Source organism: Zootoca vivipara, chromosome 9, assembly GCF_963506605.1.
Source record: "Zootoca vivipara chromosome 9, rZooViv1.1, whole genome shotgun sequence".
Lineage (NCBI taxonomy): Eukaryota > Metazoa > Chordata > Lepidosauria > Squamata > Lacertidae > Zootoca > Zootoca vivipara.
Window position 1 is genome coordinate 133,028 of NC_083284.1, and position 21,591 is coordinate 154,618.

At 58.1% G+C, this 21,591-nt stretch overlaps 3 protein-coding genes across 4 annotated transcripts; 2 read left to right on the forward strand and 1 right to left on the reverse strand.

Moving 5' to 3' along the window:
* Positions 1 to 505: 505 nt before the first annotated feature.
* HTRA2 (HtrA serine peptidase 2) lies at positions 506 to 6,408 on the reverse strand. The gene is made up of 8 exons (XM_035136768.2): positions 6,113 to 6,408; positions 3,495 to 3,699; positions 2,983 to 3,177; positions 2,780 to 2,812; positions 2,076 to 2,184; positions 1,809 to 1,878; positions 1,538 to 1,633; positions 506 to 1,388 (listed from the first exon to the last, which is right to left on the reverse strand). The coding sequence occupies exons 1-8, from the start codon at positions 6,400 to 6,402 to the stop codon at positions 1,223 to 1,225; spliced, it is 1,164 nt and encodes a 387-aa protein (XP_034992659.2). The 5' UTR covers positions 6,403 to 6,408; the 3' UTR covers positions 506 to 1,222.
* Positions 6,409 to 6,515: 107 nt separating this feature from the next.
* On the forward strand, positions 6,516 to 13,852 carry AUP1 (AUP1 lipid droplet regulating VLDL assembly factor). The gene is made up of 11 exons (XM_035134555.2): positions 6,516 to 6,694; positions 6,796 to 7,087; positions 8,989 to 9,176; positions 9,324 to 9,396; positions 9,582 to 9,655; positions 9,862 to 9,928; positions 10,081 to 10,189; positions 10,409 to 10,549; positions 12,970 to 13,115; positions 13,240 to 13,328; positions 13,487 to 13,852. The coding sequence occupies exons 1-11, from the start codon at positions 6,633 to 6,635 to the stop codon at positions 13,533 to 13,535; spliced, it is 1,290 nt and encodes a 429-aa protein (XP_034990446.1). The 5' UTR covers positions 6,516 to 6,632; the 3' UTR covers positions 13,536 to 13,852.
* A 1,128-nt stretch (positions 13,853 to 14,980) lies between these two features.
* LOC118094315 (BCL2/adenovirus E1B 19 kDa protein-interacting protein 3-like) lies at positions 14,981 to 19,660 on the forward strand. Of its 2 annotated transcripts, XM_035134579.2 has the most exons (6): positions 14,981 to 16,485; positions 16,623 to 16,749; positions 17,968 to 18,019; positions 18,287 to 18,360; positions 18,470 to 18,610; positions 19,082 to 19,660. In XM_035134579.2, the coding sequence occupies exons 1-6, from the start codon at positions 16,404 to 16,406 to the stop codon at positions 19,128 to 19,130; spliced, it is 525 nt and encodes a 174-aa protein (XP_034990470.1). In that variant the 5' UTR covers positions 14,981 to 16,403; the 3' UTR covers positions 19,131 to 19,660. The 2 variants fall into 2 exon arrangements, with proteins under 2 accessions (XP_034990470.1, XP_060134253.1); XM_060278270.1 differs by lacking the exon at positions 18,470 to 18,610.
* Positions 19,661 to 21,591: the final 1,931 nt, after the last annotated feature.

Here is a 21,591-nt window from a genome sequence, read left to right on the forward strand (position 1 = left end):
CGGCACCCCTCCCGGTGAGACCAGGCTGAGCCCCTCAGAAACAAACAGCCCCTCACACCCACCCCCCAAAATTCCTGGGGCTTAGCAAGACCACTTCCAAGGCAAACCACACACACACTCCCTCCCCTGGCAGAAATCAGCCCACTTGGGGGCAAGGACACTGGCAGAGCAGAAAGGAAATCTGTGTTGCCATCGCTAAGCGCTGAGGTGGCACGTCTCTTTGGTCAGGGGGGGGGGGTGGCTCTTCTGGGCCCACCTCCAGTAGCCCTCCCTCCCTCAATGCAGGCCTCATTTGGGGGGGGGGAAGAGCCCCACCCCTGTTCCTCCAGAGCAAAGCAACCGATGTGCCAGTCCTCTGAGCTGCCCAGGCAGCAGTTGTGCAGCCCCCGCCTCAGATGGATTAATTAAACACCCTCAAGCATCCCATAATAAAGACGAAATTGCTGCCCCCTTGGCAGAACCCTTTATTTGAGCAGAAAGGAACGAGCCACAAAGCCCGTCCCAGTCCCTGTCTGGCTCTGCGGCAAGTCAGGTCAGGCGGAGCAGCGGCGAGCTCGGTAGGGTTTTAAAACAACTTTCTAGTCCTTAAGGACCCTGTGGATGGCACAACCACCAGCCGCCCAGTCTCCATTCATTTACCCCACCCCTTATGTCACCCATGGCAGACAGACCCCTCAGCCTCCCCCTTAAGGATTCTTGCTTCGCTGCAACACCGTCTCACTGGCTGGGAGCAGAAGGGGCTGCGGATTGGGCCCCGCTGGGCTCGTTCCTCATGATTCTGAGTGGGGGGGGGGTAGCAAAAGGGGCCATCTTCCTGCCAATTCCCCCCAGAAGGATGGCCACTTGGCCCCTTTTAAAACAGCTGGGCAAGGGGCAAACAGTGCCTGTGGAAAAGCCTGGCCTTCAGTGCCCGTTTGCGCAGCACCACGACAAAGGAGAATGACCCCTGATCTCCGCAAAACGTAGGCCTGGACAGGTCAATAGCCAACGGGGAAAGGAAAAAAGGAAAGGGCTGCCCCCTCCCTCCAAAAGGAGAGCGCCCAGCTGACATCACACGACCAGGGAAGAGCGAGACCCACCAAGCTGGCACCCCGACACCTGCTGGCCCCCCCCTCCTCCTCCCGTGGGGACAGAGGGCAGGATCAGTCCTCTCCACACTCAGGGCAAAGTCCGTCGTCCTGCCAAGACCCCCAAACGCAGCCGCCACAACCCCCGCCCGCCGCTACTCTGTGACTTCGGGGACAATGTTCAGCAGCAGCGCCTCGTAGCCCCGGCGGACCAGCAGCGTGAGGGTCTTCTGGCTCCGCACCGCCTCGTAGATGTCTTCTGCCCGCCGGGATGCCTGGCCGTTGATCTCCATGACCACGTCCCCTGCCTTGAGCCCTGCCCTGTGATGAGAGCAAAGTACGGGGGTGAGGGCAGAGAGACAGGTAAGGGGCGGGCAGGCCCTCCTTGCTCTGCCCATTCTAGGGTTGGGAGGGGTCCCCCGGGGTCATCTAGTCCAACCCCCAGCAAAGCAGGTGGGCGTTGCACTTACTGATGTGCCGGAGAGCCAATGATGACCTTGTGGATGAGGACCCCGTGAGAGACATCGGGGAAGGCCGGATCCCTTATCTTCAACTCAGACAGGATACTGGGGTGGGAGAGGGAGCCACAAGGTTAGGATTCCAGCAGGAGGGGGAGAGAAGGCTCTAGGCAGACCCCCAAGGAGGTGGGGACTCTGCCCCAGCAGCTTAGGGGGAGCCAGGGCCCACTCTGGAAGCAACCGCCCCACTTGGGCCTGGAAGGATCGGGCGCTGAGCACCTACCTGGGTGTCAAGGTCAGCATCATCACCCCAATGTAGCGCCTCTTGCCATCTGTGCTGCCAAACCAGGAGTCTTGGGGGGGGGGAGGAGAGGAGAGGCTGTCATTGGCCCCGGGGGGAAGGAGACTCTGGGGCCCCCTCCATGCTGGAAGACCACCCAGACTTAAGGCTGCTAGGAGGAACATCCCTGGGTTGTGGGGGGCTCAGGTAGCCCCACCATATAGAGGCCAACCCCACCTCTCTCCCCATGGAAGGGGGGCAGATCCTCACCCTTGCGCTTCTCCTCCTGCTCCAGGAAGGCTCTCAGTCGGTCGGAGGGGATGGCGAAGGAGATCCCGGGGGTCACCTTCATGGTGTTCACCCCAATCACCTCGCCGTCCTAGGAGGCAGGGAGAGGAGCCCCGGGCAGCCACTTCAGGTTGGCTTTCGGGGGGTGGGGAGAAAAGCTCTGCTCCCCCCCCCCTCATAACACTCCTAGCCATCCAACAAAGATGAACGTTGGGAGATTCAGGACTGATGCCACAGAAGGAAGTCCTTCTTTACGCAGCCCATAGCTAAACTGTGGAACTCCCTCCCACAGGAGGGAGGGGTGGCCGCCAGCCTAAATGACTTTAAAGGAGGATGAGACTGCGTGGAGGAGGGGGCTGTGGAGGGCTCTGCCACCCCCCCCCCGCCCCTGGTCAGAGACAGCCCTGCTTCTGAATGCCAATTGCTGAATGCCAATTGCTGGGCTCCGATCCTGCTTGCAGACATCCCTTGGTGGCACCTGGTCTGCCACTGAGAACAGGATGTGGGACCAAATGCCGCCCCGCCAGCCTGAGCCAGCAGCAGGCCCTTCGGAGAGTCTGCCAAGCCCCCTGTGCCGCCTGGGAAATGAAGGCCCTGTTCCCCAACCAGTCAATGAGCAAAGACCCCCCCCCCTGTGCGGCAGGAGCCCCCATTCCCAAGAAATATGCAGAGGATGAGGGACTTACCAAGTTGAGAAGGGGTCCGCCGGAGTTTCCAAACTGTAGAGCAGAAAACCAAAGAGGAAGTCACTTGGAGTGACCCATAGCTGCCCCTGGTCCCTCTGGGCACCCCCACCCTGGCCACAAGGGACAGGAGGCGGCCCAGGAATCCCCCAGGCCTCTCCCCCATGGCAGGGGAAGCCCCCCCCTGTGTTGCCGCCCCTCCTTACGTCAATGGCTGCGTCCGTCTGGATGTATTCCATGTCCGAAGCTGCCAAGCCCAGCTCCCGCCCCCCTCGCTGGGCAGCGCTGACGATGCCCGAGGTGATGGTGTTCTGCAGGGCAAAGGGGCTGCCCATGGCCACCACAAACTCCCCCTGGCGCACATCAGAGGAGCGGCCGAGGGGCAGCGTGGGTAGCGGGTGCTGCGGGGGGGGGGGAGGAGGAAAGAGACATGTGTCAGTACCAGAACACAGCAGGGGAGAGGCCCCCCCCCGCCTCATGGCCCCACAAATAACCCAGAGATGCATTTTAAATAAAAGGACACATTCTAGTCATGTAAAAACACGCTGATTCCCAGACCCTCCATGGGCCGGATTGAGGAGGCGGTGGGCCTGATCCGGCCCCCGGGCCTTCGTTTGCCTACCTATGGTCTAAGTCCAAGGGGCACTGTTGCAAATCCCCTGCTGCCTCAGGGCACCCATCAGCCCCCACCCCCCGGCCTCCCCGTGGAGGGACTCACCTTGGCGTTGATCTTGATGGTGGCAATGTCTGCCACCTGGTCCACCTGCCTCACCACAGCGTCATAGAGCTCCCCGCTGGCCAGGCGCACTCGCACCCGCTTCCGGTTGGCCACCACGTGGGCGTTGGTGACAATCAGCCCATCCGCAGACACCACGAAGCCGGAGCCGTTGGAGATGGGCACCTCCCTGCCGGAAAACGGGTGCCTGTGGGAGGGAGGGAGGGGGGAATGAGGGACACGGGGACCAGGCCCAGGCGTGGGGGAAGCCCCAACCCAGGAGGGCCCATGTCAAGGACTCCAGCAGAGCCAGGATCAGGCCAATGGGCAACCTAGAGGTTGTACAATGACAATAAAGTTATTATTATATCACTAGTATCTTGAAGCCCGTTAAAATAACGGATGCTAGAACATATGTGGTGTAAACTTTGTAAAAGAATCAGTGCATCACAGACGATAAAGGAAAAAGGGAACTGAACAACTGTGGCACATCCAAGAGAACCAATGCCATTTCTAATAGAACAGGGAAGTTTTAGGCCAGTATTTTAGGCCAATCCTATTCATTTTCAGTTTTATTTTCTAATGTTTACTGCTCTTCCTCTGAAAAGCTATGGTCATGCAATGCCATGTGTATGTTTTCCAAAGGGGAAAATTTCCTCTCAGAAATATTTCTAAACTGCTTCTCTCCCACCCCACCCCACCCTACCCCCATTTAAAGGCTAGCCTAATATTGGGGTGGAGATTGGAGGAAGAGGTGGAGGCTGGAGGTAGCTCCAGTTCAGAGTCAGTGGAGAGTCCGTGTCAGGACTTCGCAATCTCCAAACACTGGACGAAAGGGAGCTGGCAATACAATTCACTGGGATTTCCCTTTTTTTCTTTTAAGGGCAATTTCACTCGCTCCCCCCCTCCTTTCCCCCTGTCTCTCTTCCTTTCTCTCCCCATTGCTTTCAGCACGACCAGCTTTGCTCTTGTTCACGGAGGAGCAGCAGCGTCGAGGAGATAAGAAAAGCAAGGGGTGGTGGAGAAGAGGAGAAGAATATATATGTCCCCGTCCCCCCCCAAGCTGCAGCACCGTTCACTTTTTCTCCCGGGCTCTCTGTGCCTCTGCATTCCAAGTCCGTCAGGTGGGCCGCCTGGAGCGCTCTTACCAGGAAGTAGACCCCACATAACACAGGGACTTACTCCTGAGTAAACGTGCACAGGCTTAAGCCGGGCTCAGTCCCCAGAGCAGACCGTCCAGTCCTGCTCCGCCAACGAACAACACACGACTCTCAAGCTCTGACGGACTGATTGGCTGAACTGAAGGAGGGAGGGAGCCAAATGCCTCGTGTCTCTGCGCTCCAAGTCCCAACAGCTGCCCGTGGGGCACATGCGCAGTAGCGCGGACACAGGGACTGGACGCAGAGACACAGGGACTTTATTATATAGGATTATTCTTAGAGGAATCTCCTGTTCTCACAGTGGCCAACCCGGTGCCCCCATGGGAAAACCGTAAGCAGGACAGGGCTTTCTAGGTGGTGGCTCTCCTTCCCTAGGGAAGCCCGACGGGCTGCCTGCTTGCTGTCCCTCTGCTCTGTCCCACCAGCTTTTAGAAATGCACTGTTTTGAATGGCAAAGCTGGCACAGGGAGCTTTCTCTCTCTCTTTTTTAAAAAAATATTTTTATTAATTTTTCAGAATACAGAAAAAGCAAAAAAGCACAAAAAAGCTTTACAGAAAAAACAAGAATAAAAAAGCAAGCAGCTAAAAAAAGAAAAATACAGAATAAAAAGGAGACATATAACAGATTAGACTATATGAGGTGATTAAAATGAGTTAGAATTTGCTAAAGTAGATATGTGAGTAAGAACCACAGAGGAAGGGATCCCCGGGGGGGCGGGGGGGGTCCCACAACGGCAATGTAATTTTCACAGGGAGCTTTCTCTTGCTGGGACTCCCTGCTCTGCTCCTTCTTGCACCTTCATTCTACCCGTTTCCCCGCTTCTCATTGAATCATAGAGTTGGAAGAGACCACAAGGGCCATCCAGTCCAACCCCCTGTGAAGCAAGAAACACCACCAAAGCATTCTTGACATATGCCTGTCAAGCCTCTGCTTAAAGACCTCCAAAGAAGGAGACTCCACCACACTCCTTGGCAGCAAATTCCACTGCCGAACAGCTCTTACTGTCAGGAAGTTCTTCCTAATGTTGAGGTAGAATCTTCTTTCTTGAAGTTTGAATCCATTGCTCCGTGTCCGCTTCTCTGGAGCAGCAGAAAACAATCTTTCTCCCTCCTCCATATGACATCCTTTGATATATTTGAACATGGCTATCATATCACCCCATAACCTTCTCTTCTCCAGGCTAAACATACCCAGCTCCCTAGGCCGTTCCTCATCTGAAGGCAGCCCTGTTCAGATAAGTTTTTAATGTGTGACATTTTAATGTATTTTAAATTTTTGTTGGAAGCCGCCCAGAGTGCGCTGGGAAAACCCAGCCAGATGGGCGGGGTACAGATAATAAATTATCACCATCATCATCCTCACTCCACGCAGCCGAGGCGCCCGAATGCCGGGGGGGGGGGGGCGGGAGGGAGTCCCGCCTGGCCCCCGGCGCCGCCCCTTCCCCGCCGGGCGCCGCCTACCTGCCCAGGATCTCGATGTAGACCAGCGCCGGCGCCGTCCGCTCCACCACGTCGGCGATGAAGTTGTAGGTGGCGCGCGGGGAGCCCGGCGAGGGCGAGGGGGGCGGCGAGGGCACGGCGGCGTGGAGCGGAGGGAGGCCCGGCCCCCGTAGCAGGAACCAGCCGCCCGCCAGCGCCCCCGCCGCCGCCGCCCATCGCCACCCGCTCCCGCGCCCAGGAGGACGCCTCTGCCCGCCGCCGCCGCCGCCGCCGCCCACCCCTCTCCGCAGCGCCAGCGCCGCCGCCGCCATCCAGCGCCGCGCCACCCCAGACGCCGCCGCCATGCTGCTCGGGGCCGCCCGCCCGCCTGCCTCGCGGGGCACGCCGGGAAACGTAGTCCTGGGACGCGGCGGAAGGGGCGGGGCGGACGGTGACGCGCTTCCCTTCGGAGCGGGCGCGACCAAGATGGCAGCGGAGGCCCGTCCGGCCCAGGCCCGTCGCGCTTCCCGCTGAACGGCGCCTCTCGGAGCCCGCGGGCAGCATGGACGCCGCCGCCGCCGCCGCCGCCCCCGTGGCGCCCGACCGGCTCTTCGACGCGCACCGGTGAGGAGGGGGGCTTCCCGGAGGGGGTCGGGGCCGGGTCTCTCCTCCCTCCCTCCCCGCTGACGGGCGCTGCTCCTTCCTTCCTTCCTTCCTTCCCGCAGGCTCCCCGGCGAGGGTCCGCGGGTGCTGCTGGCGCTGCTCCTCTACGCGCCGGTGGGGCTGGCGCTGCTGCTGCTGCGCCTCTTCATCGGCCTGCACGTCTTCCTGGTCAGCTGCGCGCTCCCGGACAGCGCCCCCCGCCGCTTCATCGTGCGCGTGATGTGCTCGGTGCTGGGCGTCCTGGTGCGCCAGGAGGAGCCCCGGCCGCGCAGCCTCCGCGCGCGCGTCTTCATCGCCAACCACGTCACCCACTTCGACCACAACGTCCTCAACCTGCTCACGTCCTGCAACGCGGTGAGCGGGGAGGCAGGGGTTAAAGAAAGGGGGCGCGGGGAGGCAGAGCCAAGGCTCCCCCCTTGGCACGCTTCTCCCGGGATGGGCATAGGCATAGCTCTTGCAATTTCTCCTCTTGCTTCGAAGAGATGCAGGTCTTGTTAGTGCAGCTTTTGGCAAGGTAAGAAGCACCCGCTGGATCGAGCCCATGGCCCACCTAGTCCAGCATGCTGTTCTCCCGGGGACCCACCAGATGCCCCTTATAGGAAACCCACAAGCAGGATTTCAGCACAGGGGCCCTGGCCCTCCTCCGGTTTCTGGCAGCTGGCATCCAGAAGTACCGGTATTATTGCATCAGACCGTGAAAGCAGAGCAGAGTCATTGTGGTTAGCACATCGCAGTTGTCTCGTTCTCTTTAAAAACCATCAAGGTGGGTAGCCATCACTGGCTCCTGCAGGAGGGAGTTCCATAGTTTAACGATGGGCTGTATGAAGAACAACTTTATTATTTGTCCTAAATTTTCCAGCTCTCAGCCTTGGATGTCCACCTTTGGGAGTTCACCTTAATGTAATAATCGTTGCCATTTCATAGAATCATAGAATCATAGAGTTGGAAGAGACCACAAGGGCCATCCAGTCCATCCCCCTGCCAAGCAGGAAACACCATCAAAGCATTCTTGACATATGGCTGTCAAGCCTCTGCTTAAAGACCTCCAAAGAAGGAGACTCCACCACACTCCTTGGTAGCAAATTCCACTGCCAAACAGCTCTTACTGTCAGGAAGTTCTTCCTAATGTTGAGGTGGAATCTTCTTTCTTGAAGTTTGAATCCATTGCTCCGTGTCCACTTCTCTGGAGCAGCAGAAAACAATCTTTCTCCCTCCTCCATATGACATCCTTTCATATATTTGAACATGGTTATCATAACAAGCCATGTCCAGTCGCGAACGACTCTGGGGTTGCAGCGCTCATCTCGCTTTACTAGCCGAGGGAGCCAACATTTGTCCACAGACAGTTTTTCTGGGTCTTGTGGCCGCTTCTAGCGAAACCAGAGCAGCGCATGGAAATGCTGTTTACCTTCCCTGTTTATCTACTTGCACTTTGACATGCTTTCGAACCGCTAGGTTGGCAGGAGCAAGGGACCGAGCAACGAGAGCTCACCCCGTCATGGGGATTCAAACTGCCGACCTTCCAATCAGCAAGCCCAAGGTTCAGTGGTTTACACCACAGCGCCACACGCGTCGTCGTCCCCCCAGGCCCTGTAGCTAATCCTAAACAGGTATAACTGAAACCCTGTGCCTCTCCTTCCTGCTTTCTCCCCTCTGTCAAGTTTTAAATGATAAGTGCCTTGGGACAGGGACCTGTACACTGCCAAGTGTCATTCATACTGATGGCACCATATAAACAAACAATCAGAGAGTTTTAGAGTTGGAAGAGACCCCAAGGATATATAATTGTGAAATGCTCTCTCTAGGGATGTTCGGCTGGCACCTTCATTATACACCTTTCGGCGCCGGGTGAAAATGTTCCTCTTCAACCTTGGGCTGATTGACCTTTAAAATAGGTTGTGGAATTGGGGGGGGCAGAAGGCAATTTTAAGAAATAAGAATAAATAATAATGGGTACAGTTTCATGCAGCACATAATTTAAACATTGGATTTAGCTCCCACAAGAGTTTGTGATGGCCACCAACTTGGATGGCTTTAAAAGTGGATGAGACAGATTCACAGCAGAGGAGGGGGCCCTAGCCCTGATGGCTTCCCCCTGCCTGTGGGGCAGAAGGTAGCTTATGCCCTTGTGTCCTGTTTATGATCCCTGGGGGCTGGCTTCCCCAGGGCTGCAGGTGCCCCACCCCACCAGGGGAGAGCCAGGGGCTGCCGCCTGTCTCCTGCAGGCCCTGACGGATTCTCCTCCCAACCAACAGCCTGTGCTGAACGGCACCTCCGGGTTCATCTGCTGGTCCCGGGGCTTCCTGGAGGTTGGGGGTGCAGAGAGCCGAGCCGAGCTGCTGGAGTCCCTGAAGGCCTACTCCTCCCAGGGGGGCAACCCGCCCCTGCTGCTCTTCCCCGAGGAGACGACCACCAACGGCCGCGTGGGTCTCCTGCGCTTCAGGTGGGCAGAGCCTCCGGCCTGGTGCCAGGCACCCGAGAAGATTCCCCCGGGGTCAGGCCAAGGCCACGGGGGGAAGCCAGCCAACAGCGGGGTGGGGGGAGTCTCCTGCTGAGCGTTGCCCCACTGACTGCACCCTTCCCTCTCCAGCTCATGGCCCTTCTCCATCTTGGACAGTGTCCAGCCAGTGGCTCTGCAAGTCCAGAGGCCTTTTGTTGCTGTGGTGAGTGGGGGGGGCAGGGGGCTGTCTGTTTGCGGCCAGAAAGCGGGATCCTCGGGCACATCCCCCCCCCCAGCAATGGGTGTTTGTGAGGGATTCTTCCTCCCCCATCCCAAGGGTCAGGGCCTGCACTTGCAGCAGCCCCCCCCCCAGCTTTTTACTGTTTTCTTTCTCTCCCCGCCCCCCAGAGTGTGGCTGACGCCTCCTGGGTGACGGAGCTGCTCTGGACGTTCTTTGTGCCCTTCACTGTTTATCAAGTAAGGTACTAAAAGTCTCTGCTACTTCTTTGCATGGGGGAGGAGGGGGGGGACCTGGACAGAAGGAGAGGAGAGAGGCTTTCAGAGAGGAAGGGAAGGAAGCCTCTCTGCCCCTGAGCCCCCTCTCTCTGCCTCGTTTTGGGGAAGGGGGAGGCAGGTCACCTGGGTAGCCTGAGGCTCGTCCTCCCCTCTTCCCTTCCTTCCTCCCCAGGTGGCTCCCACCCATTGGCAGACTGGTTGAAGAAACCCGCGAGGAGTTTGCGCTGCGGGTTCAGGGGGTAGGTGCGGGGCCTCGGGGGCTTGGGGTGTGGTCTTGCACGCCTCTCGGCGGTGGGGTGGGAGGGGCTGCCTCTGTCCGCTCAGGCTGTGTCAGAGCCTGGATTGGGGGCTTCCCAGCCTGAGCCCTGGCCTGCGTCTCTCCTCCCTGTAGCTCCTGGCCCTGGAGCTGGGTGTGGTGTCGACTCGACTCACTGCTGCTGACAAAGCCGAGCACCTGAAGCGATTGCGCCACAGCCCCTCAGCCCCCTACAGCCCCCCAGGTGAGTGGGGTGGAAGCTGTTCGTCTCCTGCCTGGGCTCTGCCTGCTCCCAGCTCTCCCCTGGTGGGTGGCGAGGGTCTTGCCCACTGTGCTTAGTAGTGGCTGGCAGGGAGGGAGGGAGGGAGGATCCAGGCCACCCCGGAGGCTGTGTCCCTCCCCCCAGGCCTCTGTGCCTCAGCCTCCCCCTTTCCCCTTGCTTGCCTTCCTTCCTTCCTCTCAGCTCCAAGCCAGCCTTTGGGGGCCCAGGACCGAGCTTTTCCCAGTGTCGCCTCCGCAGAGGATGTCCGCTGGAGTGGCATGGCCCAGCGTGTCAAAGAAGTCCTGCCCCACGTGCCCCTGGCAGTCATCCGCAAGGATCTAGGTGCGTGGGGGGGGGAAGAGGCTCCGGGCGGGGGGGGGGGGCAAAAGCATTTGAGTAAGAGCTTGAGGGTGGATTCTCATACCCAGAAGGGTTGGGGAGGGCAGCTTCCCCCCAGGGGCATAAGAAGGGGGGCAGATGGCCCCTGCCTCCCCCCAGCTGTAGAGCGGCCGAGGGCTTGCCGCTCACATTGCGTCCGTATGGGCTGCCTCTTGCACATTGACTGTAATAATAATAATAATATTTTATTTATACCCCGCCCATCTGGCTGGGTTTCCACAGCCACTCTGGGCGACTTCCAACAGAAATATTAAAATACAATAATTTATTAAACATTAAAAGCTTCCCTAAACAGGGCTGCCTTAAGATGTCCTCTAAAGGTCTGGTACAGTAGTTGTTTTTCTCTTTGACATCTGATGGGAGGGCGTTCCACAGGGCGGGTGCCACTACTGAGAAGGCCCTCTGCCTGGTTCCCTGTAACTTGGCTTCTCGTAGCGAGGGAACCGCCAGAAGGCCCTCGGAGCTGGACCTCAGCATCCGGGCAGAATGATGGAGGTGGAGACGCTCCTTTAGGTATACTGGACTGAGGCCGTTTAGGGCTTTAAAGGTCAGCACCAACACTTTGAATTGTGCTCGGAAACGTACTGGGAGGCAACGTAGATCTTTCAAGATGGTGTTATGTGGTCTCGGTGGGCGCTCCCAGTCACCAGTCTAGCTGCCGCATTCTGGATTAGTTGTAGTTTCTGGGTCACCTTCAAAGGTAGCCCCAAGTAGAGCGCATTGCAGTAGTCTAATCGAGAGATAACTAGAGCATGCACCACTCTGGCCAGACAGCTGCCCTGGATACAGAATTAACCTGCACCTCCATGGACAGCTGTGAGTCCAAAATGACTCCCAGGCTGCGCACCTAGTCTTTCAGGGGCACAGTTACCCCATTCAGGACCAGGGAGCCCTCCACACCTGCCCGCCTCCTGTACCCCACAAACAGTGCTTCTGTCTTGTCAGGATTCAACCTCAATCTGTTAGCCACCATCCAACCTCCAGACACTCACACAGGACCTTCACCGCCTTCACTGGTTCTGATTTGAAAGAGAGGTAGAGCTGGGTATCATCCGCATACTGATGAACACCCAGCCCAAACTCCTTTATGATCTCTCCCAGCGGCTGCATGTAGATGTTAAAAAGCATGGGGGAGAGGACAGAACCCTGAGGTACCCCACAAGTGAGAGCCCAGGGGTCTGAACACTCATCCCCCACCACCACTTTCTGAACACGGCCCAGGAGGAAGGAGCGGAACCACTGTATGACAGTGCCCCCAGCTCCCAACCCCTCTAGACGGTCCAGAAGGATGTTATGGTCGATGGTGTCAAAAGCCGCTGAGAGATCCAGCAGAACAAGGAAACAGCCCTCACCTTTGTCCCTAGCCCGCCGGAGATCATCGACCAGTGCGACCAAGGCAGTTTCAGCCCCATGATGAGGCCTGAATCCCGACTGGAAGGGATCCAAATGGTCTGCTCCTTCCAGGCGTGCTTGGAGCTGTTCAACAACCACTCGCTCAAGCACCTTGCCCAAGAATGGAAGATTTGAGACTGGGCGATAGTTGGCCATATTGACCGCATCTAAAGATGGTTTTTTAAGAAGCGGTTTAATAACTGCCTCTTTCTGTGGGTCTGGGAAGGCTCCCTCACCAAGAGAAGCATTTACCAACCTGTGAAGCCCATCGCCCAGCCCTTCCCGGCTCGCTTTTATTAGCCAGGATGGGCAAGGATCAAGGAGACAGGTGGTTGGTTTCACTCGTGCAAGCAGCCTGTCCACATCCTCGGAGGTAACAGATTGGAACTAATCCCACACAACTTGACTAGACAGGACTCTAGCACTCCCTCGCCCCGGCCCTGCTCCCACGGTGGAGTCTACCTCTTCCCAAATCTGAGTAACTTTATCTGCAAAAAAACTTTGCAAAATCATTGCAGGAGATCATGTGGCCCGTGCTGGGCCTCGATGGAGCAGGTGCTTCCGCTAAATTGCGAACCACCTGAAAGAGTCTCCTGCTGCTGTTTTCTGCAGATGCAATAGAGGCGGTGAAGAAAATCTTCTTCGCCGCCACTACCGCCACTTGGTAGGCTCGACACTGAGCTCTAACCCGTGTCCGGTCAGCTTCAGAATGAGTTATCCGCCATAACTGTATGGGCTGCCACGCGTGCGCAGTCCGTACAGAGTGCACACTCGCAGGATGTCACACATGCGCAGGCTGCACCCAGGTGCTGGAGCGGGTTCCTCCGCCACTGCTTCCCCCCACTAGAAACACAAGAATTGTAGGGCTGGAAGGGTCCTAGTCCACTCCCTCCAATGCAGGCATCCCAACTGAGAGGACCACCCAGCCTGTGGTCCGTTCTAAGTCTGGCCTCTTTCTCTCTCTCTTCCAGCTCAGACGAATTGTGTGGATGCAACCATTGCCAATCTCCTGGAGGGGCGGGTTCCCTTCATCCCCAGCGAGGCGGAGGCGGAGGATTCCTCGGCTGCCCCGTCCGTCTCTGGCGCTCACTACCTCGCCTCTGCTCCCCTGACCACGGTATCCAACACCCCCCACCCCAAGGAGGAGGGAGGGAGCAGGCGCTGGGTGGGCCCATGGGGGGGGGCTGAAGAGGGCCGGGGCTTCTCAAGGCTGAGCTGCCCCCTCCTCCCTCTCTCTGCAGGCCCCCATGAAGCTCTTTGCCCGGTCCCCAGAGGCAAGGCACGTCTCCCTCCAGGAGCGGAAGCGGCTGCTGTACGACTACGCCAGGAGGTGAGGCCAGGACCCTTTCCCTGCCGCAGAGGGAGCAAGGGGTGGACCCTCCCCAGCAGCAGTCTTTCTCACACACCCCACAGCCCGTCCGGGCTTGCTGTGGCTGAGCTGCTCTGCGCCTCCATGTGCTGATGAGAGGCTCCCTCTTGCCTTCACAGGAGATTCATGGAGAAGCATGGGATGGCGCAGAAGGAGGGGAGCCACTGAGCAGCTGGGGTTTTTCTTGAGGACTGCTGGCTTGATCAACTCTGGATCTTGGTGGAGGGTTGCTGCGGGCACTGCCGCCCTGCTGGACCCATGTGGGGTTGGCGGTGTGTCGGTGGCTGCCCTTGAGCGGTGTGCACTCACCCTGCCTGACGTCTCCGCAGGGCAAGAGGGAGGCTCCCGGCCCCCACCCCGCCCGCTGCAAGGCCCGGACTCCACATCGCCCTGCCGCACAGCCGGGGCCACCGACGGCCTCCCTCAGAGTGCGGGTGGGAGGGGGCAAGCTTTCACTATCAAAATAAACGTTACTCTAATTCTCATCCTCTCGGACGCGCCTTCCTTCGCTGCTGTTGACTCCTGCTTGAGAGGCAGCAGAAGCCCCACCAAGGGAGACACGATGGGTCCTTGTTCCGCCACCGCCAGGTGTGGCCAGGCTGCCTTGCCTCTTGGGAGTGTGCTGCCTGGGTGCCCTCTGGCTCTGCCCTCTGTGCCCTGGCTCCGGAGGGGGTGGGCCCCTGAGCCAGTCAGCTGGCAAGCTGAGCTGTTCTTGCATTTGGGGACAGCTGTCACCTGCCTTGAGCCAGGCTCCTCCTGTCCTGACCCAGCCTGAGCCACACCAAGCTCCATTCCAAGTGCTTTTCGGTGGCTGGTTTTTGTGTCCTCGCCGTCTTGAGTCTCTGGTTTCTGTTTCTGTGTGGTGAGAGTCTGCTTTAGCTTTGCGTACTTCACAGTGAAGCAGGTGCTGAAGACAGTGGTACCGCGGTTTATGAACACAATTGGTTCCGGAAGTCTGTTCATAAACTGAAGCATTCATAAACTGAAGCGAATTTTCCCATTGAAAGTAATGGAAAGTGAATTAATCCGTTCCAGATGGGTCGGCGGGGTTTGTAAACCGAAAATTCGTAAACCGAGGTGTTCATTAACCGAGGTTCCACTGTAGTGGGGTTGGGGTGATAGTAGTGTGTGTGGGGGGGGGGTGATTCTTGCATTGTGAGGGGTGGACTAGATGACCCATGGGCTCCCTTCCAATGCCTGGCGGCCTTTTCTAGCCCCCAGCGGTGTGGTGTTCCTTTAGCGGAATGGCTGCTTCTTTCCTTTGGTCTCCTTGCTGTGGCAGCCTTGCATAGCTCTGCCCTGAGCAGGTGCCCCAAAGCTCCTTGGAAACAAAAGCAGTGGGGGCGCCTTTGGATCCTTGAGTGAGGGCTGCGGGGGGCCAGCCCTTCTGCTCCCCCAAGAAAAGAAAGCCCGGCCACCTGCATGCTATTTTCCCTGAGAGGGGGGTCCAATAGACTCCACCTGAGCCTTGAAAATCACCTAGGAGTTGAAAGGGGAGGGGTTGTCACTGTCCAATTGGCTGCCTGTACTTTGGACAAAGGGAACCTTCCTGACCACCTGGAGAGGGCAGCGGTTCCTGGGGGGAACCGGGTTCCAGGGGGAGGTCTTAGGCGACCCTGAGGGGGAATGGGGGGGGGTACTCTCCACACCTTCCAGAATCCAGTGGCTGCGAGTGTGGCAGGAGGAACTCTGGATCCTTGGTGCCTCTATTCTGGGCATCCTTTGATGAGCGCTTCCTGCGTTGGGGGGGGGTCCCCCTTCCAGTTCTCTGAATCAGTGGGGCAGCCTAAATTTGTTCAGGTTCCCCCCCCCCCCCGCCCCGCAGTCCTGGGCAAATGAAGCTGCGAGGAGGAGAGGGGCGAGGAAGGCTGCCCGGGAGGCGGGGGCGCGCGGCGCGCTCCGGAGGATACTGCTCCCCGTCCTCGGATCCCTTCTCCGCTCGCGGGGTCGGCCCAGGTCAGCCTCCTCCTCCCGGGCGGGAGATGCGTGCAGCTCGGCATGTCTGGCTGCGCCCCTCCCGGCCGCGCGTTCATTCATGGAGCACGTAGCCGGCTACTCTTAAAGGGGCAACGGGGGGTGGGGGGGCGAGTTGCCTTCCTCCAGCTCCCTCCTTCCGTGGCTTCGGCGGCGCCCCGCTCTTTGAAAGAAATAGAGCAGGACTAGGACTTCTCTTAGAAGAGCATTAGCCTTTTTTGCTGCTGCATCACACTGGACTCACGTTAAGCTTGTGGTCCACCAAGACCCCGAGATCCCTTTCACAGGTACTTGCTAGTAAGTAAGCCAGGGGTCCCCCCCCCCGTCCTCAGGGCCGGATTTAGGTTGGATGAGGCCCTCAGCTACTGGAGGTAATGGGGTCCTTTATATGTCCAGCTGTATTTTGTCAACAACAAATGGTCGCTGTTTTTTGTGTTGAATACAGTATGTTATGTAGTAATTTTGGCGCCCCAAGAGAGTGGGGCCCTAAGCTATAGCTTGTTAGCTTATACGTCAATCCGGCACTGGCCGTCCTAAATTTGTGCATCTGGTTCTTCCTGCCTCAGTGCAGAACCTAGCATTTGTCCCTATTGGAATTCATTTTCTGAGCTTGTGCCCAGTTCTCCAATCTGTTACGGTCATTTTGCATTCTGATTGTAACTCCACGGTGTGATGTTCAGAAAGCCTTCCCCTTAGAATCCCAGAATTGTAGAGATGGAAGGCACCCCAAGGGCCATCTAGTCCAACCCCTGGCAATGCAGGCACCACTGCAAAAGCTCTTCCTGTCGAAAGATAGAATTTCCTTCCTGATCCTTTGAATCCAATGGTTCGGGACGGGTTCTCCCTTCCGGAGCAGCTGGGAAAGGAGCCGGCTCCGTCCTCCATAGGGCAGCCCTTGCACATGGGACGGTGCCCCTTCCCCTGTCTCTTGCCGATTGGGGTCCCCACCCCTCCCAGGAGCAGGCTGGCGTCGCCCTTTTAAGGCGCGAGGGTGCCCGGCGCTTCTGTTTACAGAAGGCAGCCGGCTGGGCGTCACGTGGCCTCCAGCTGGCCGGCTGGCTAATGGGACGGGCACCTGCCTGGCACCGGGAGGGAGCCCCAGGCAGCGGAGCGATGGAGGCGCCCCGGGAAGACGTCCTGCAGAGTGAGTGGCCCTGGGCGGGCGGAGGGGAGGAGAAGCGCGCTCCCGCGCCGGGTCCCTTGCGGGACCAGATTGCGGTAGGGGGGGATCCAGTTCGGTCCCTCTAACTGCCCCTCCCTCCCTGCCTGCCCACTTCCTAGGCTCCTGGGTGGAGGTGACCCCACTTGGCCAGGAGGAGCCCCCCACGCCGGCCTGTGCGCCCCACCGCGACATGGAACAGATTCTGCTGGAAGCGCAGCTGGAGGTGGAGTCGCCGCGGGCCGAGGGGTAGGTGGCTGGGGGCGGATGACTCTTTCGTGGGCAGCGGGGTCGGCGGAACTCCTTGCAACTGGCTGTGAGCGCAGCCGGGAAGCGACGGCACCGGGGTGGGGGGGGGCGGGCGGGCTGGAGACCAAGCTTGGACTGCCGGGTCTCTCTGGTGAGGGGATGGCAGATCAGCCCCTCAGAGCCAGACAGGCGCTACTGGGCATCCCCGGCTCTTCGCCCTTTCCTTAACCCCTGCTCAGGGCTGCGTACCCAGGGGGCGGCCCACTGCCTGGCCTGGGGGGAGGCCAGCTCTTCCTTCCAAGTGCTCCCAAAGTCCTCCCGTGAACCTGACTCTACTCCCCCCCACACACACTATGGGGCTGTACTGTGGCTTTTACTGGAGTTGGCATAACTGCGCTCCTAAGCAAATTCCAGTCAGCTCCTTTTAATGCTAATTGCCCAGATGTTCCCTCAGTACTTGCGGTTCTGTTCCGTTCCCTTGTTGGGATGCTCTGAAACGTCAGAGTTTGAACCAAATCGCTTCTCTTGAGATTTGTCTTTCTGAACTTTTCCCTGTGAAATTGGAAAGTTTGGCTGGTTTTCTTTGGGCTCCCCCTTGCCACATGAACCTGAGGAGGTGAACCCCACATCCTGCCATTATAAATGTACCAGAGCTGAAAGAATCGTGGAATCACAGAATTGTAGAGTTAGAAGGGACCTTCAAGGCCCATCTAGTCCAGCCCCCTGAAATGCAGGGATCTCAACAACATGACTGATAGCCATCCAACGTCTCCTTTAAAATCTCCAAGGAAGGAGACTCCACCACCTCCCTAGAGAGTCTCTTCCGCTGTCAAACAGCTCAGAAACTTCTTCCTGGTGTTTAGTCAGAAGGAGCCTTTGCTGTGTGGGGTCTGGTTTCTACAGCTGCTTCCCCAGAAACACCGGCCTGGGAGTGGCCACCAGACATCTTCCAGGGACACAAACCCCCCTGCAAGGATGACCTGGGCTTCTTCTGTGTGGTGACAACCTAGTGTCTTTCTCCTGCCTGAGGCTCCATTGGCCAACCACTTCACCTGCCCAGGAGGACAGGAGGCACCTGAGCATCTTCACAGGGTGTGGACAGGTCTTGCCTGGTAGAGATTTAGGTCCAGTGAGGGCATCAGCCTCTAAAGGGCTTCACAGCAGCTTCTGAGCATGCTCACAAACAGTATGGCAGTGAAATCTCTCTTGTGTTTCCAGCTCCTTCCTTGCACTGAAGGCACCTGGTGTGGAGGAGCTGAGCCCAGGGCAGGTGAGTGTCAATGCTGAGGTGTGCAAAGGACCCACCTGGGCCATGGGCTTGTGGGCTTGTAGCCTCACATTCAGAAGGCGCCAACCAAACTGGGGTCCTGAAAGGTTTAATCTCAGGGGTCTTTGTGGTGACCGGCCCACAAAGCACCTCGAGATCCATAAACAGGTGTGTTCACACCCACCCACAAGACATTCCCAGATGGTTGCCCAGGTGATGTCCCCCTCCACCCTTAAAAATATTATGGGATGCTGGACTTTCTCTTTGCAGAGGGAAGACGCTGAAGGGTCTGTCCAGCTGGGGACCCTGCCCTGGTCGTGGCCCAGCCCCCCTGAGCACCAAAAGTAAGGATGGCTCTTCACTGCCTTTCCATGGGGGTCCTTGCCCCCCCTGGGCAAGACTCTCACCCCACTGCTGCTCCACTTTGGACTCTGTCTCTCTGTCTCTCTGCAGGGAGCTGGCCTGTCTATCCCCTGCGTGTGCCCCCCTGCTCAGCCCAGTTCTACACAGGAGGAGGGGGTTGCGGGACCCCCAGCTGCTGCTTCTGGTCATCCCCTCTCTGCTGCTCAGCCACGTCTTGGCCTTGGGCCTTGGGTGAGTCGGGGGGGGGGAGAGAGAGAGGCAACGAACCAGGCAGAGTTAGCACCTCCAAACCTCTTCTCTCACACACAGCAGTGGCCCATCAGTTGAGGAGAAATGGGATCATGCCAAAAAAACATGGGGACGGGGGTTGATTTTTCTCTCCCTTTACAGAAACACCCTTAATTCTGCCCAATACTGCCTGTCTCCTACCCCCCTCCCCTCCAAAACACATTGAGACCTGCTGTGACGTCTCTGAGCTTAGGTTCCCCCCAGGCACCTGGCTGGCCACTGCAAGAAGAGGATGCTGGATTCGATGGGTCTCCTCTGGCCTGATCCAGCAGCCTCTTTTCGTGTTCTTCTGCTGCTCAGAGCCTTCTGTTGTGGGTACCCTTGCCTCTCCCACTTTCCTGGAGGAGGGGAGCAAGAGAGGGGGCTGCTGGCCTTGCCTCTCCTGACCAAGCCCTTTCCCTCTCCTTTCTCCAGCATTTGTATCGGGAAGCGTCTGGCTGCCTCCCCAGCAAGCAGCCTGTGAGAAGCCGAGAGGGGCCTCCTGGGACATCCAACCCCACCCCAGCTCCCCACCGAACTGTTGCACGGCCCCATCTTGCCCAAGTGGTGCAGAGCCCAGCATCAAAGCTGATACCCCACCCCCACCCATTGTACACAACCTCCCTTGCCGAGCCCTCACAAAGAGTGTCTGCGGATTTAGCCCCCAAGCCCCCTCTCCACTTTCCCTCTTGTGGGGTGGCTGCTGCAGTGGGGCAGAGGGGATTGGGTAGCCAGGCTCCAGCAGCAGCCGCTCCCTTCCTCCCCCTCCTCTCCTGTGGGCCCTGCTAGCAGCTGGGAGTTAGAGCCTGGACACATCTGGAAGGCCACATCTGGAGGCTGCGCTACCCCCACATGCCAATCCAAGGAGCTTCGGAAAGACAATCGGCATCAAAGTATGGCAGCTGATCTACTCAAAAATGCCATTGCTTCATTCGAAATAAATCCTGTTTTTCAAAATCCTAAAAAAGTCTACCAGGCATTCCTTTTTAATGTACAGGGGGAGAGTAGCTGTGCTTTAGGTGTGGAGTGAGGGGCACCATGTTCTGGCAATGCCATGGGGAAGAAGCCCCCTCAAATATGTTATTGGGGGAGCCAAAGGGACCTCAGACCCTAGGAGTTGGCTCCTATGTAGCCGTAGAAGCGTGGGCTGCCTTGGATTGAGGCCTCCTCCGTCACTGGGGGGAGAAGGTGGCCTGTATGTCGCGGGGGCGGGGGGAGCTGCTGCTCTCAGCCTGGCTGGGGGAGCCTCTCTTTTCTCCAGCCCCTGGCCGGACCCAACGCTGCTCTTATTTTTGTCTCTCACATTTCTCCTTGCCACCAGCAGAGGGTCTGCAGACCAGCATTTGTCCTTCTCCTGGCGCCTCCATGCTGGTCTGCAAGCCAACGTTTCCTAGTCCTGACCTTGTTGCACATGGCAAAACCGAGGGAAGGTTCCACTTGCCTCAGTGAGCCCAGTACAGCCCACTCTGACTGGCAGCTCCTCCCATCCAGGGTCTTGCTACTAGAGCGGCTTATCTGGACATGCATCCATGGAAGCTGAAATCATAGCCAGAGATTCGGAACAGGCATGAGAACGGACTTCACACAGCCCCTCGATAGACCTGTGGAACTCACTGCCACTAGAGGGTAAAGCCCGCTTGGATGGCTTTAAATGAGGGTTGTGGAAAAGAAGGCTAGTAATGGGCACTAGCTACTATGGTGGTTTCCTGCTTCCAGAATCAGAGGCAGCTGGTCTCTCAATACCAGTTGCTGAGAATCACAAGGAATCAGGAATCTTGAGCTTTGGTCCTGCTCATGGTCTTTCTCCCATTGGCTGGCCAATGGCCTCATCCAGCAGCCTCTTCCTGTGCTCTGATTACTGGGTGCCCCCCCCCAGCATCTCCCATAGATGGGACCGGATCTATGCCCATTTTACCTCTGGGACCGCAGGGGCTGACAGCCTCCCTGCCAAGCAGCTCAGTCTCTTCCTCAGTGGATCCCTCCATGGGCGACAAAGGAGGCAGGCAGGACACAAGGACTGGGAAAGGGACATGCATTTGGGGTGCCCATCCGGGATTCAAAGCCAGAGGCGAGGAGCCCACGCGGGCCTGGTTCTCTGCCAAGTCCGGGTCAAGCCAAGAGCCCCAGCAGCCTCACTCTGTTGTGCAAGGAAGAAGTTGGAGGTTCGTGGTCACCCTGAGAGCCTTGCGGGCGCAGAAAGGGACCCTCCCCCATCAAGACTGGCAAGGGGGTTGCCCCCTCCCCTTTAGTTCCTCGGGGTCACTAGAAAGTGTCTCCTCACCCTGTCACTTGCCTCTGGCCCACAGAAGGACTTGATCAACTTCAGTGGACAATGTGAACCCGTATTTTTCTAGCAGATGAGACAGAAGCGGAGGAATCTCCCCACTCCAGCTATGATTTTTAAAAATTTCTGGTTAAGATTCCCATGTTGGTCTTTGTTTTTACACATTTTGCATGTTGCGGCCAAAATATTTCAGTGCTTGAAACAATAAACCCAAATGCAGGGGTGACTTCCCCAACAGTATCTTAAAAAAGATCATTGGTTGAGCTTTACCGGCGCCCCAATTCGGGTCCTGCAGTGGCCCCTCCCTCTGCCAGGTGACTAGGAACCGTGGTGTAGCTAGCCGCTCAGGTGCCTGGGGCGGCGTGTGTGCCTTGCAGCCAGGGCTGGCTCTAGGTAGAGCCCCGGTGGCGCGGTGCACCAGGATGCCGGGCCGGTAGGTGGGGCGCTGCGCGGCAAAGCCACGCGGAAACCATGCTGTGCCCGGCGGGTCGCCGGAGCGATCTCCGCCCCTCAGCGCCATGGCGCCCGACCTGCTCGAGACTGCCCTGCTTGCAGCCGGAGATGGGGCGAGCCAAGGCAGGGCCTCACCCAGCTACGCCTCTGGATTAGGCAGATTGCTGGAGGAGAGGGCTGTCGAAGGCTACTAGCCATAAAGGCTGTG

Bases quoted from the DNA above. Each gene is read 5' to 3' on its own strand.
- HTRA2 (XM_035136768.2), bottom strand. From the start codon at position 6,402: ATGGCGGCGGCGGCGCTGGCGCTGCGGAGAGGGGTGGGCGGCGGCGGC. The intron at 2,185-2,779 runs GTAAGTCCCTCA...CCTGCCTCCTAG, and splicing joins GCGGACCCCTTCTCAACTTG to GACGGCGAGGTGATTGGGGT. The intron at 1,389-1,537 runs GTAAGTGCAACG...CTCTCATCACAG, and splicing joins ATTGGCTCTCCGGCACATCA to GGCAGGGCTCAAGGCAGGGG.
- AUP1 (XM_035134555.2), top strand. From the start codon at position 6,633: ATGGACGCCGCCGCCGCCGCCGCCGCCCCCGTGGCGCCCGACCGGCTC. The intron at 6,695-6,795 runs GTGAGGAGGGGG...TCCTTCCCGCAG, and splicing joins CGGCTCTTCGACGCGCACCG to GCTCCCCGGCGAGGGTCCGC. The intron at 7,088-8,988 runs GTGAGCGGGGAG...CCCAACCAACAG, and splicing joins TGCTCACGTCCTGCAACGCG to CCTGTGCTGAACGGCACCTC.
- LOC118094315 (XM_035134579.2), top strand. From the start codon at position 16,404: ATGGGACGGGCACCTGCCTGGCACCGGGAGGGAGCCCCAGGCAGCGGA. The intron at 16,750-17,967 runs GTAGGTGGCTGG...TTGTGTTTCCAG, and splicing joins GAGTCGCCGCGGGCCGAGGG to CTCCTTCCTTGCACTGAAGG. The intron at 18,611-19,081 runs GTGAGTCGGGGG...TCCTTTCTCCAG, and splicing joins GTCTTGGCCTTGGGCCTTGG to CATTTGTATCGGGAAGCGTC.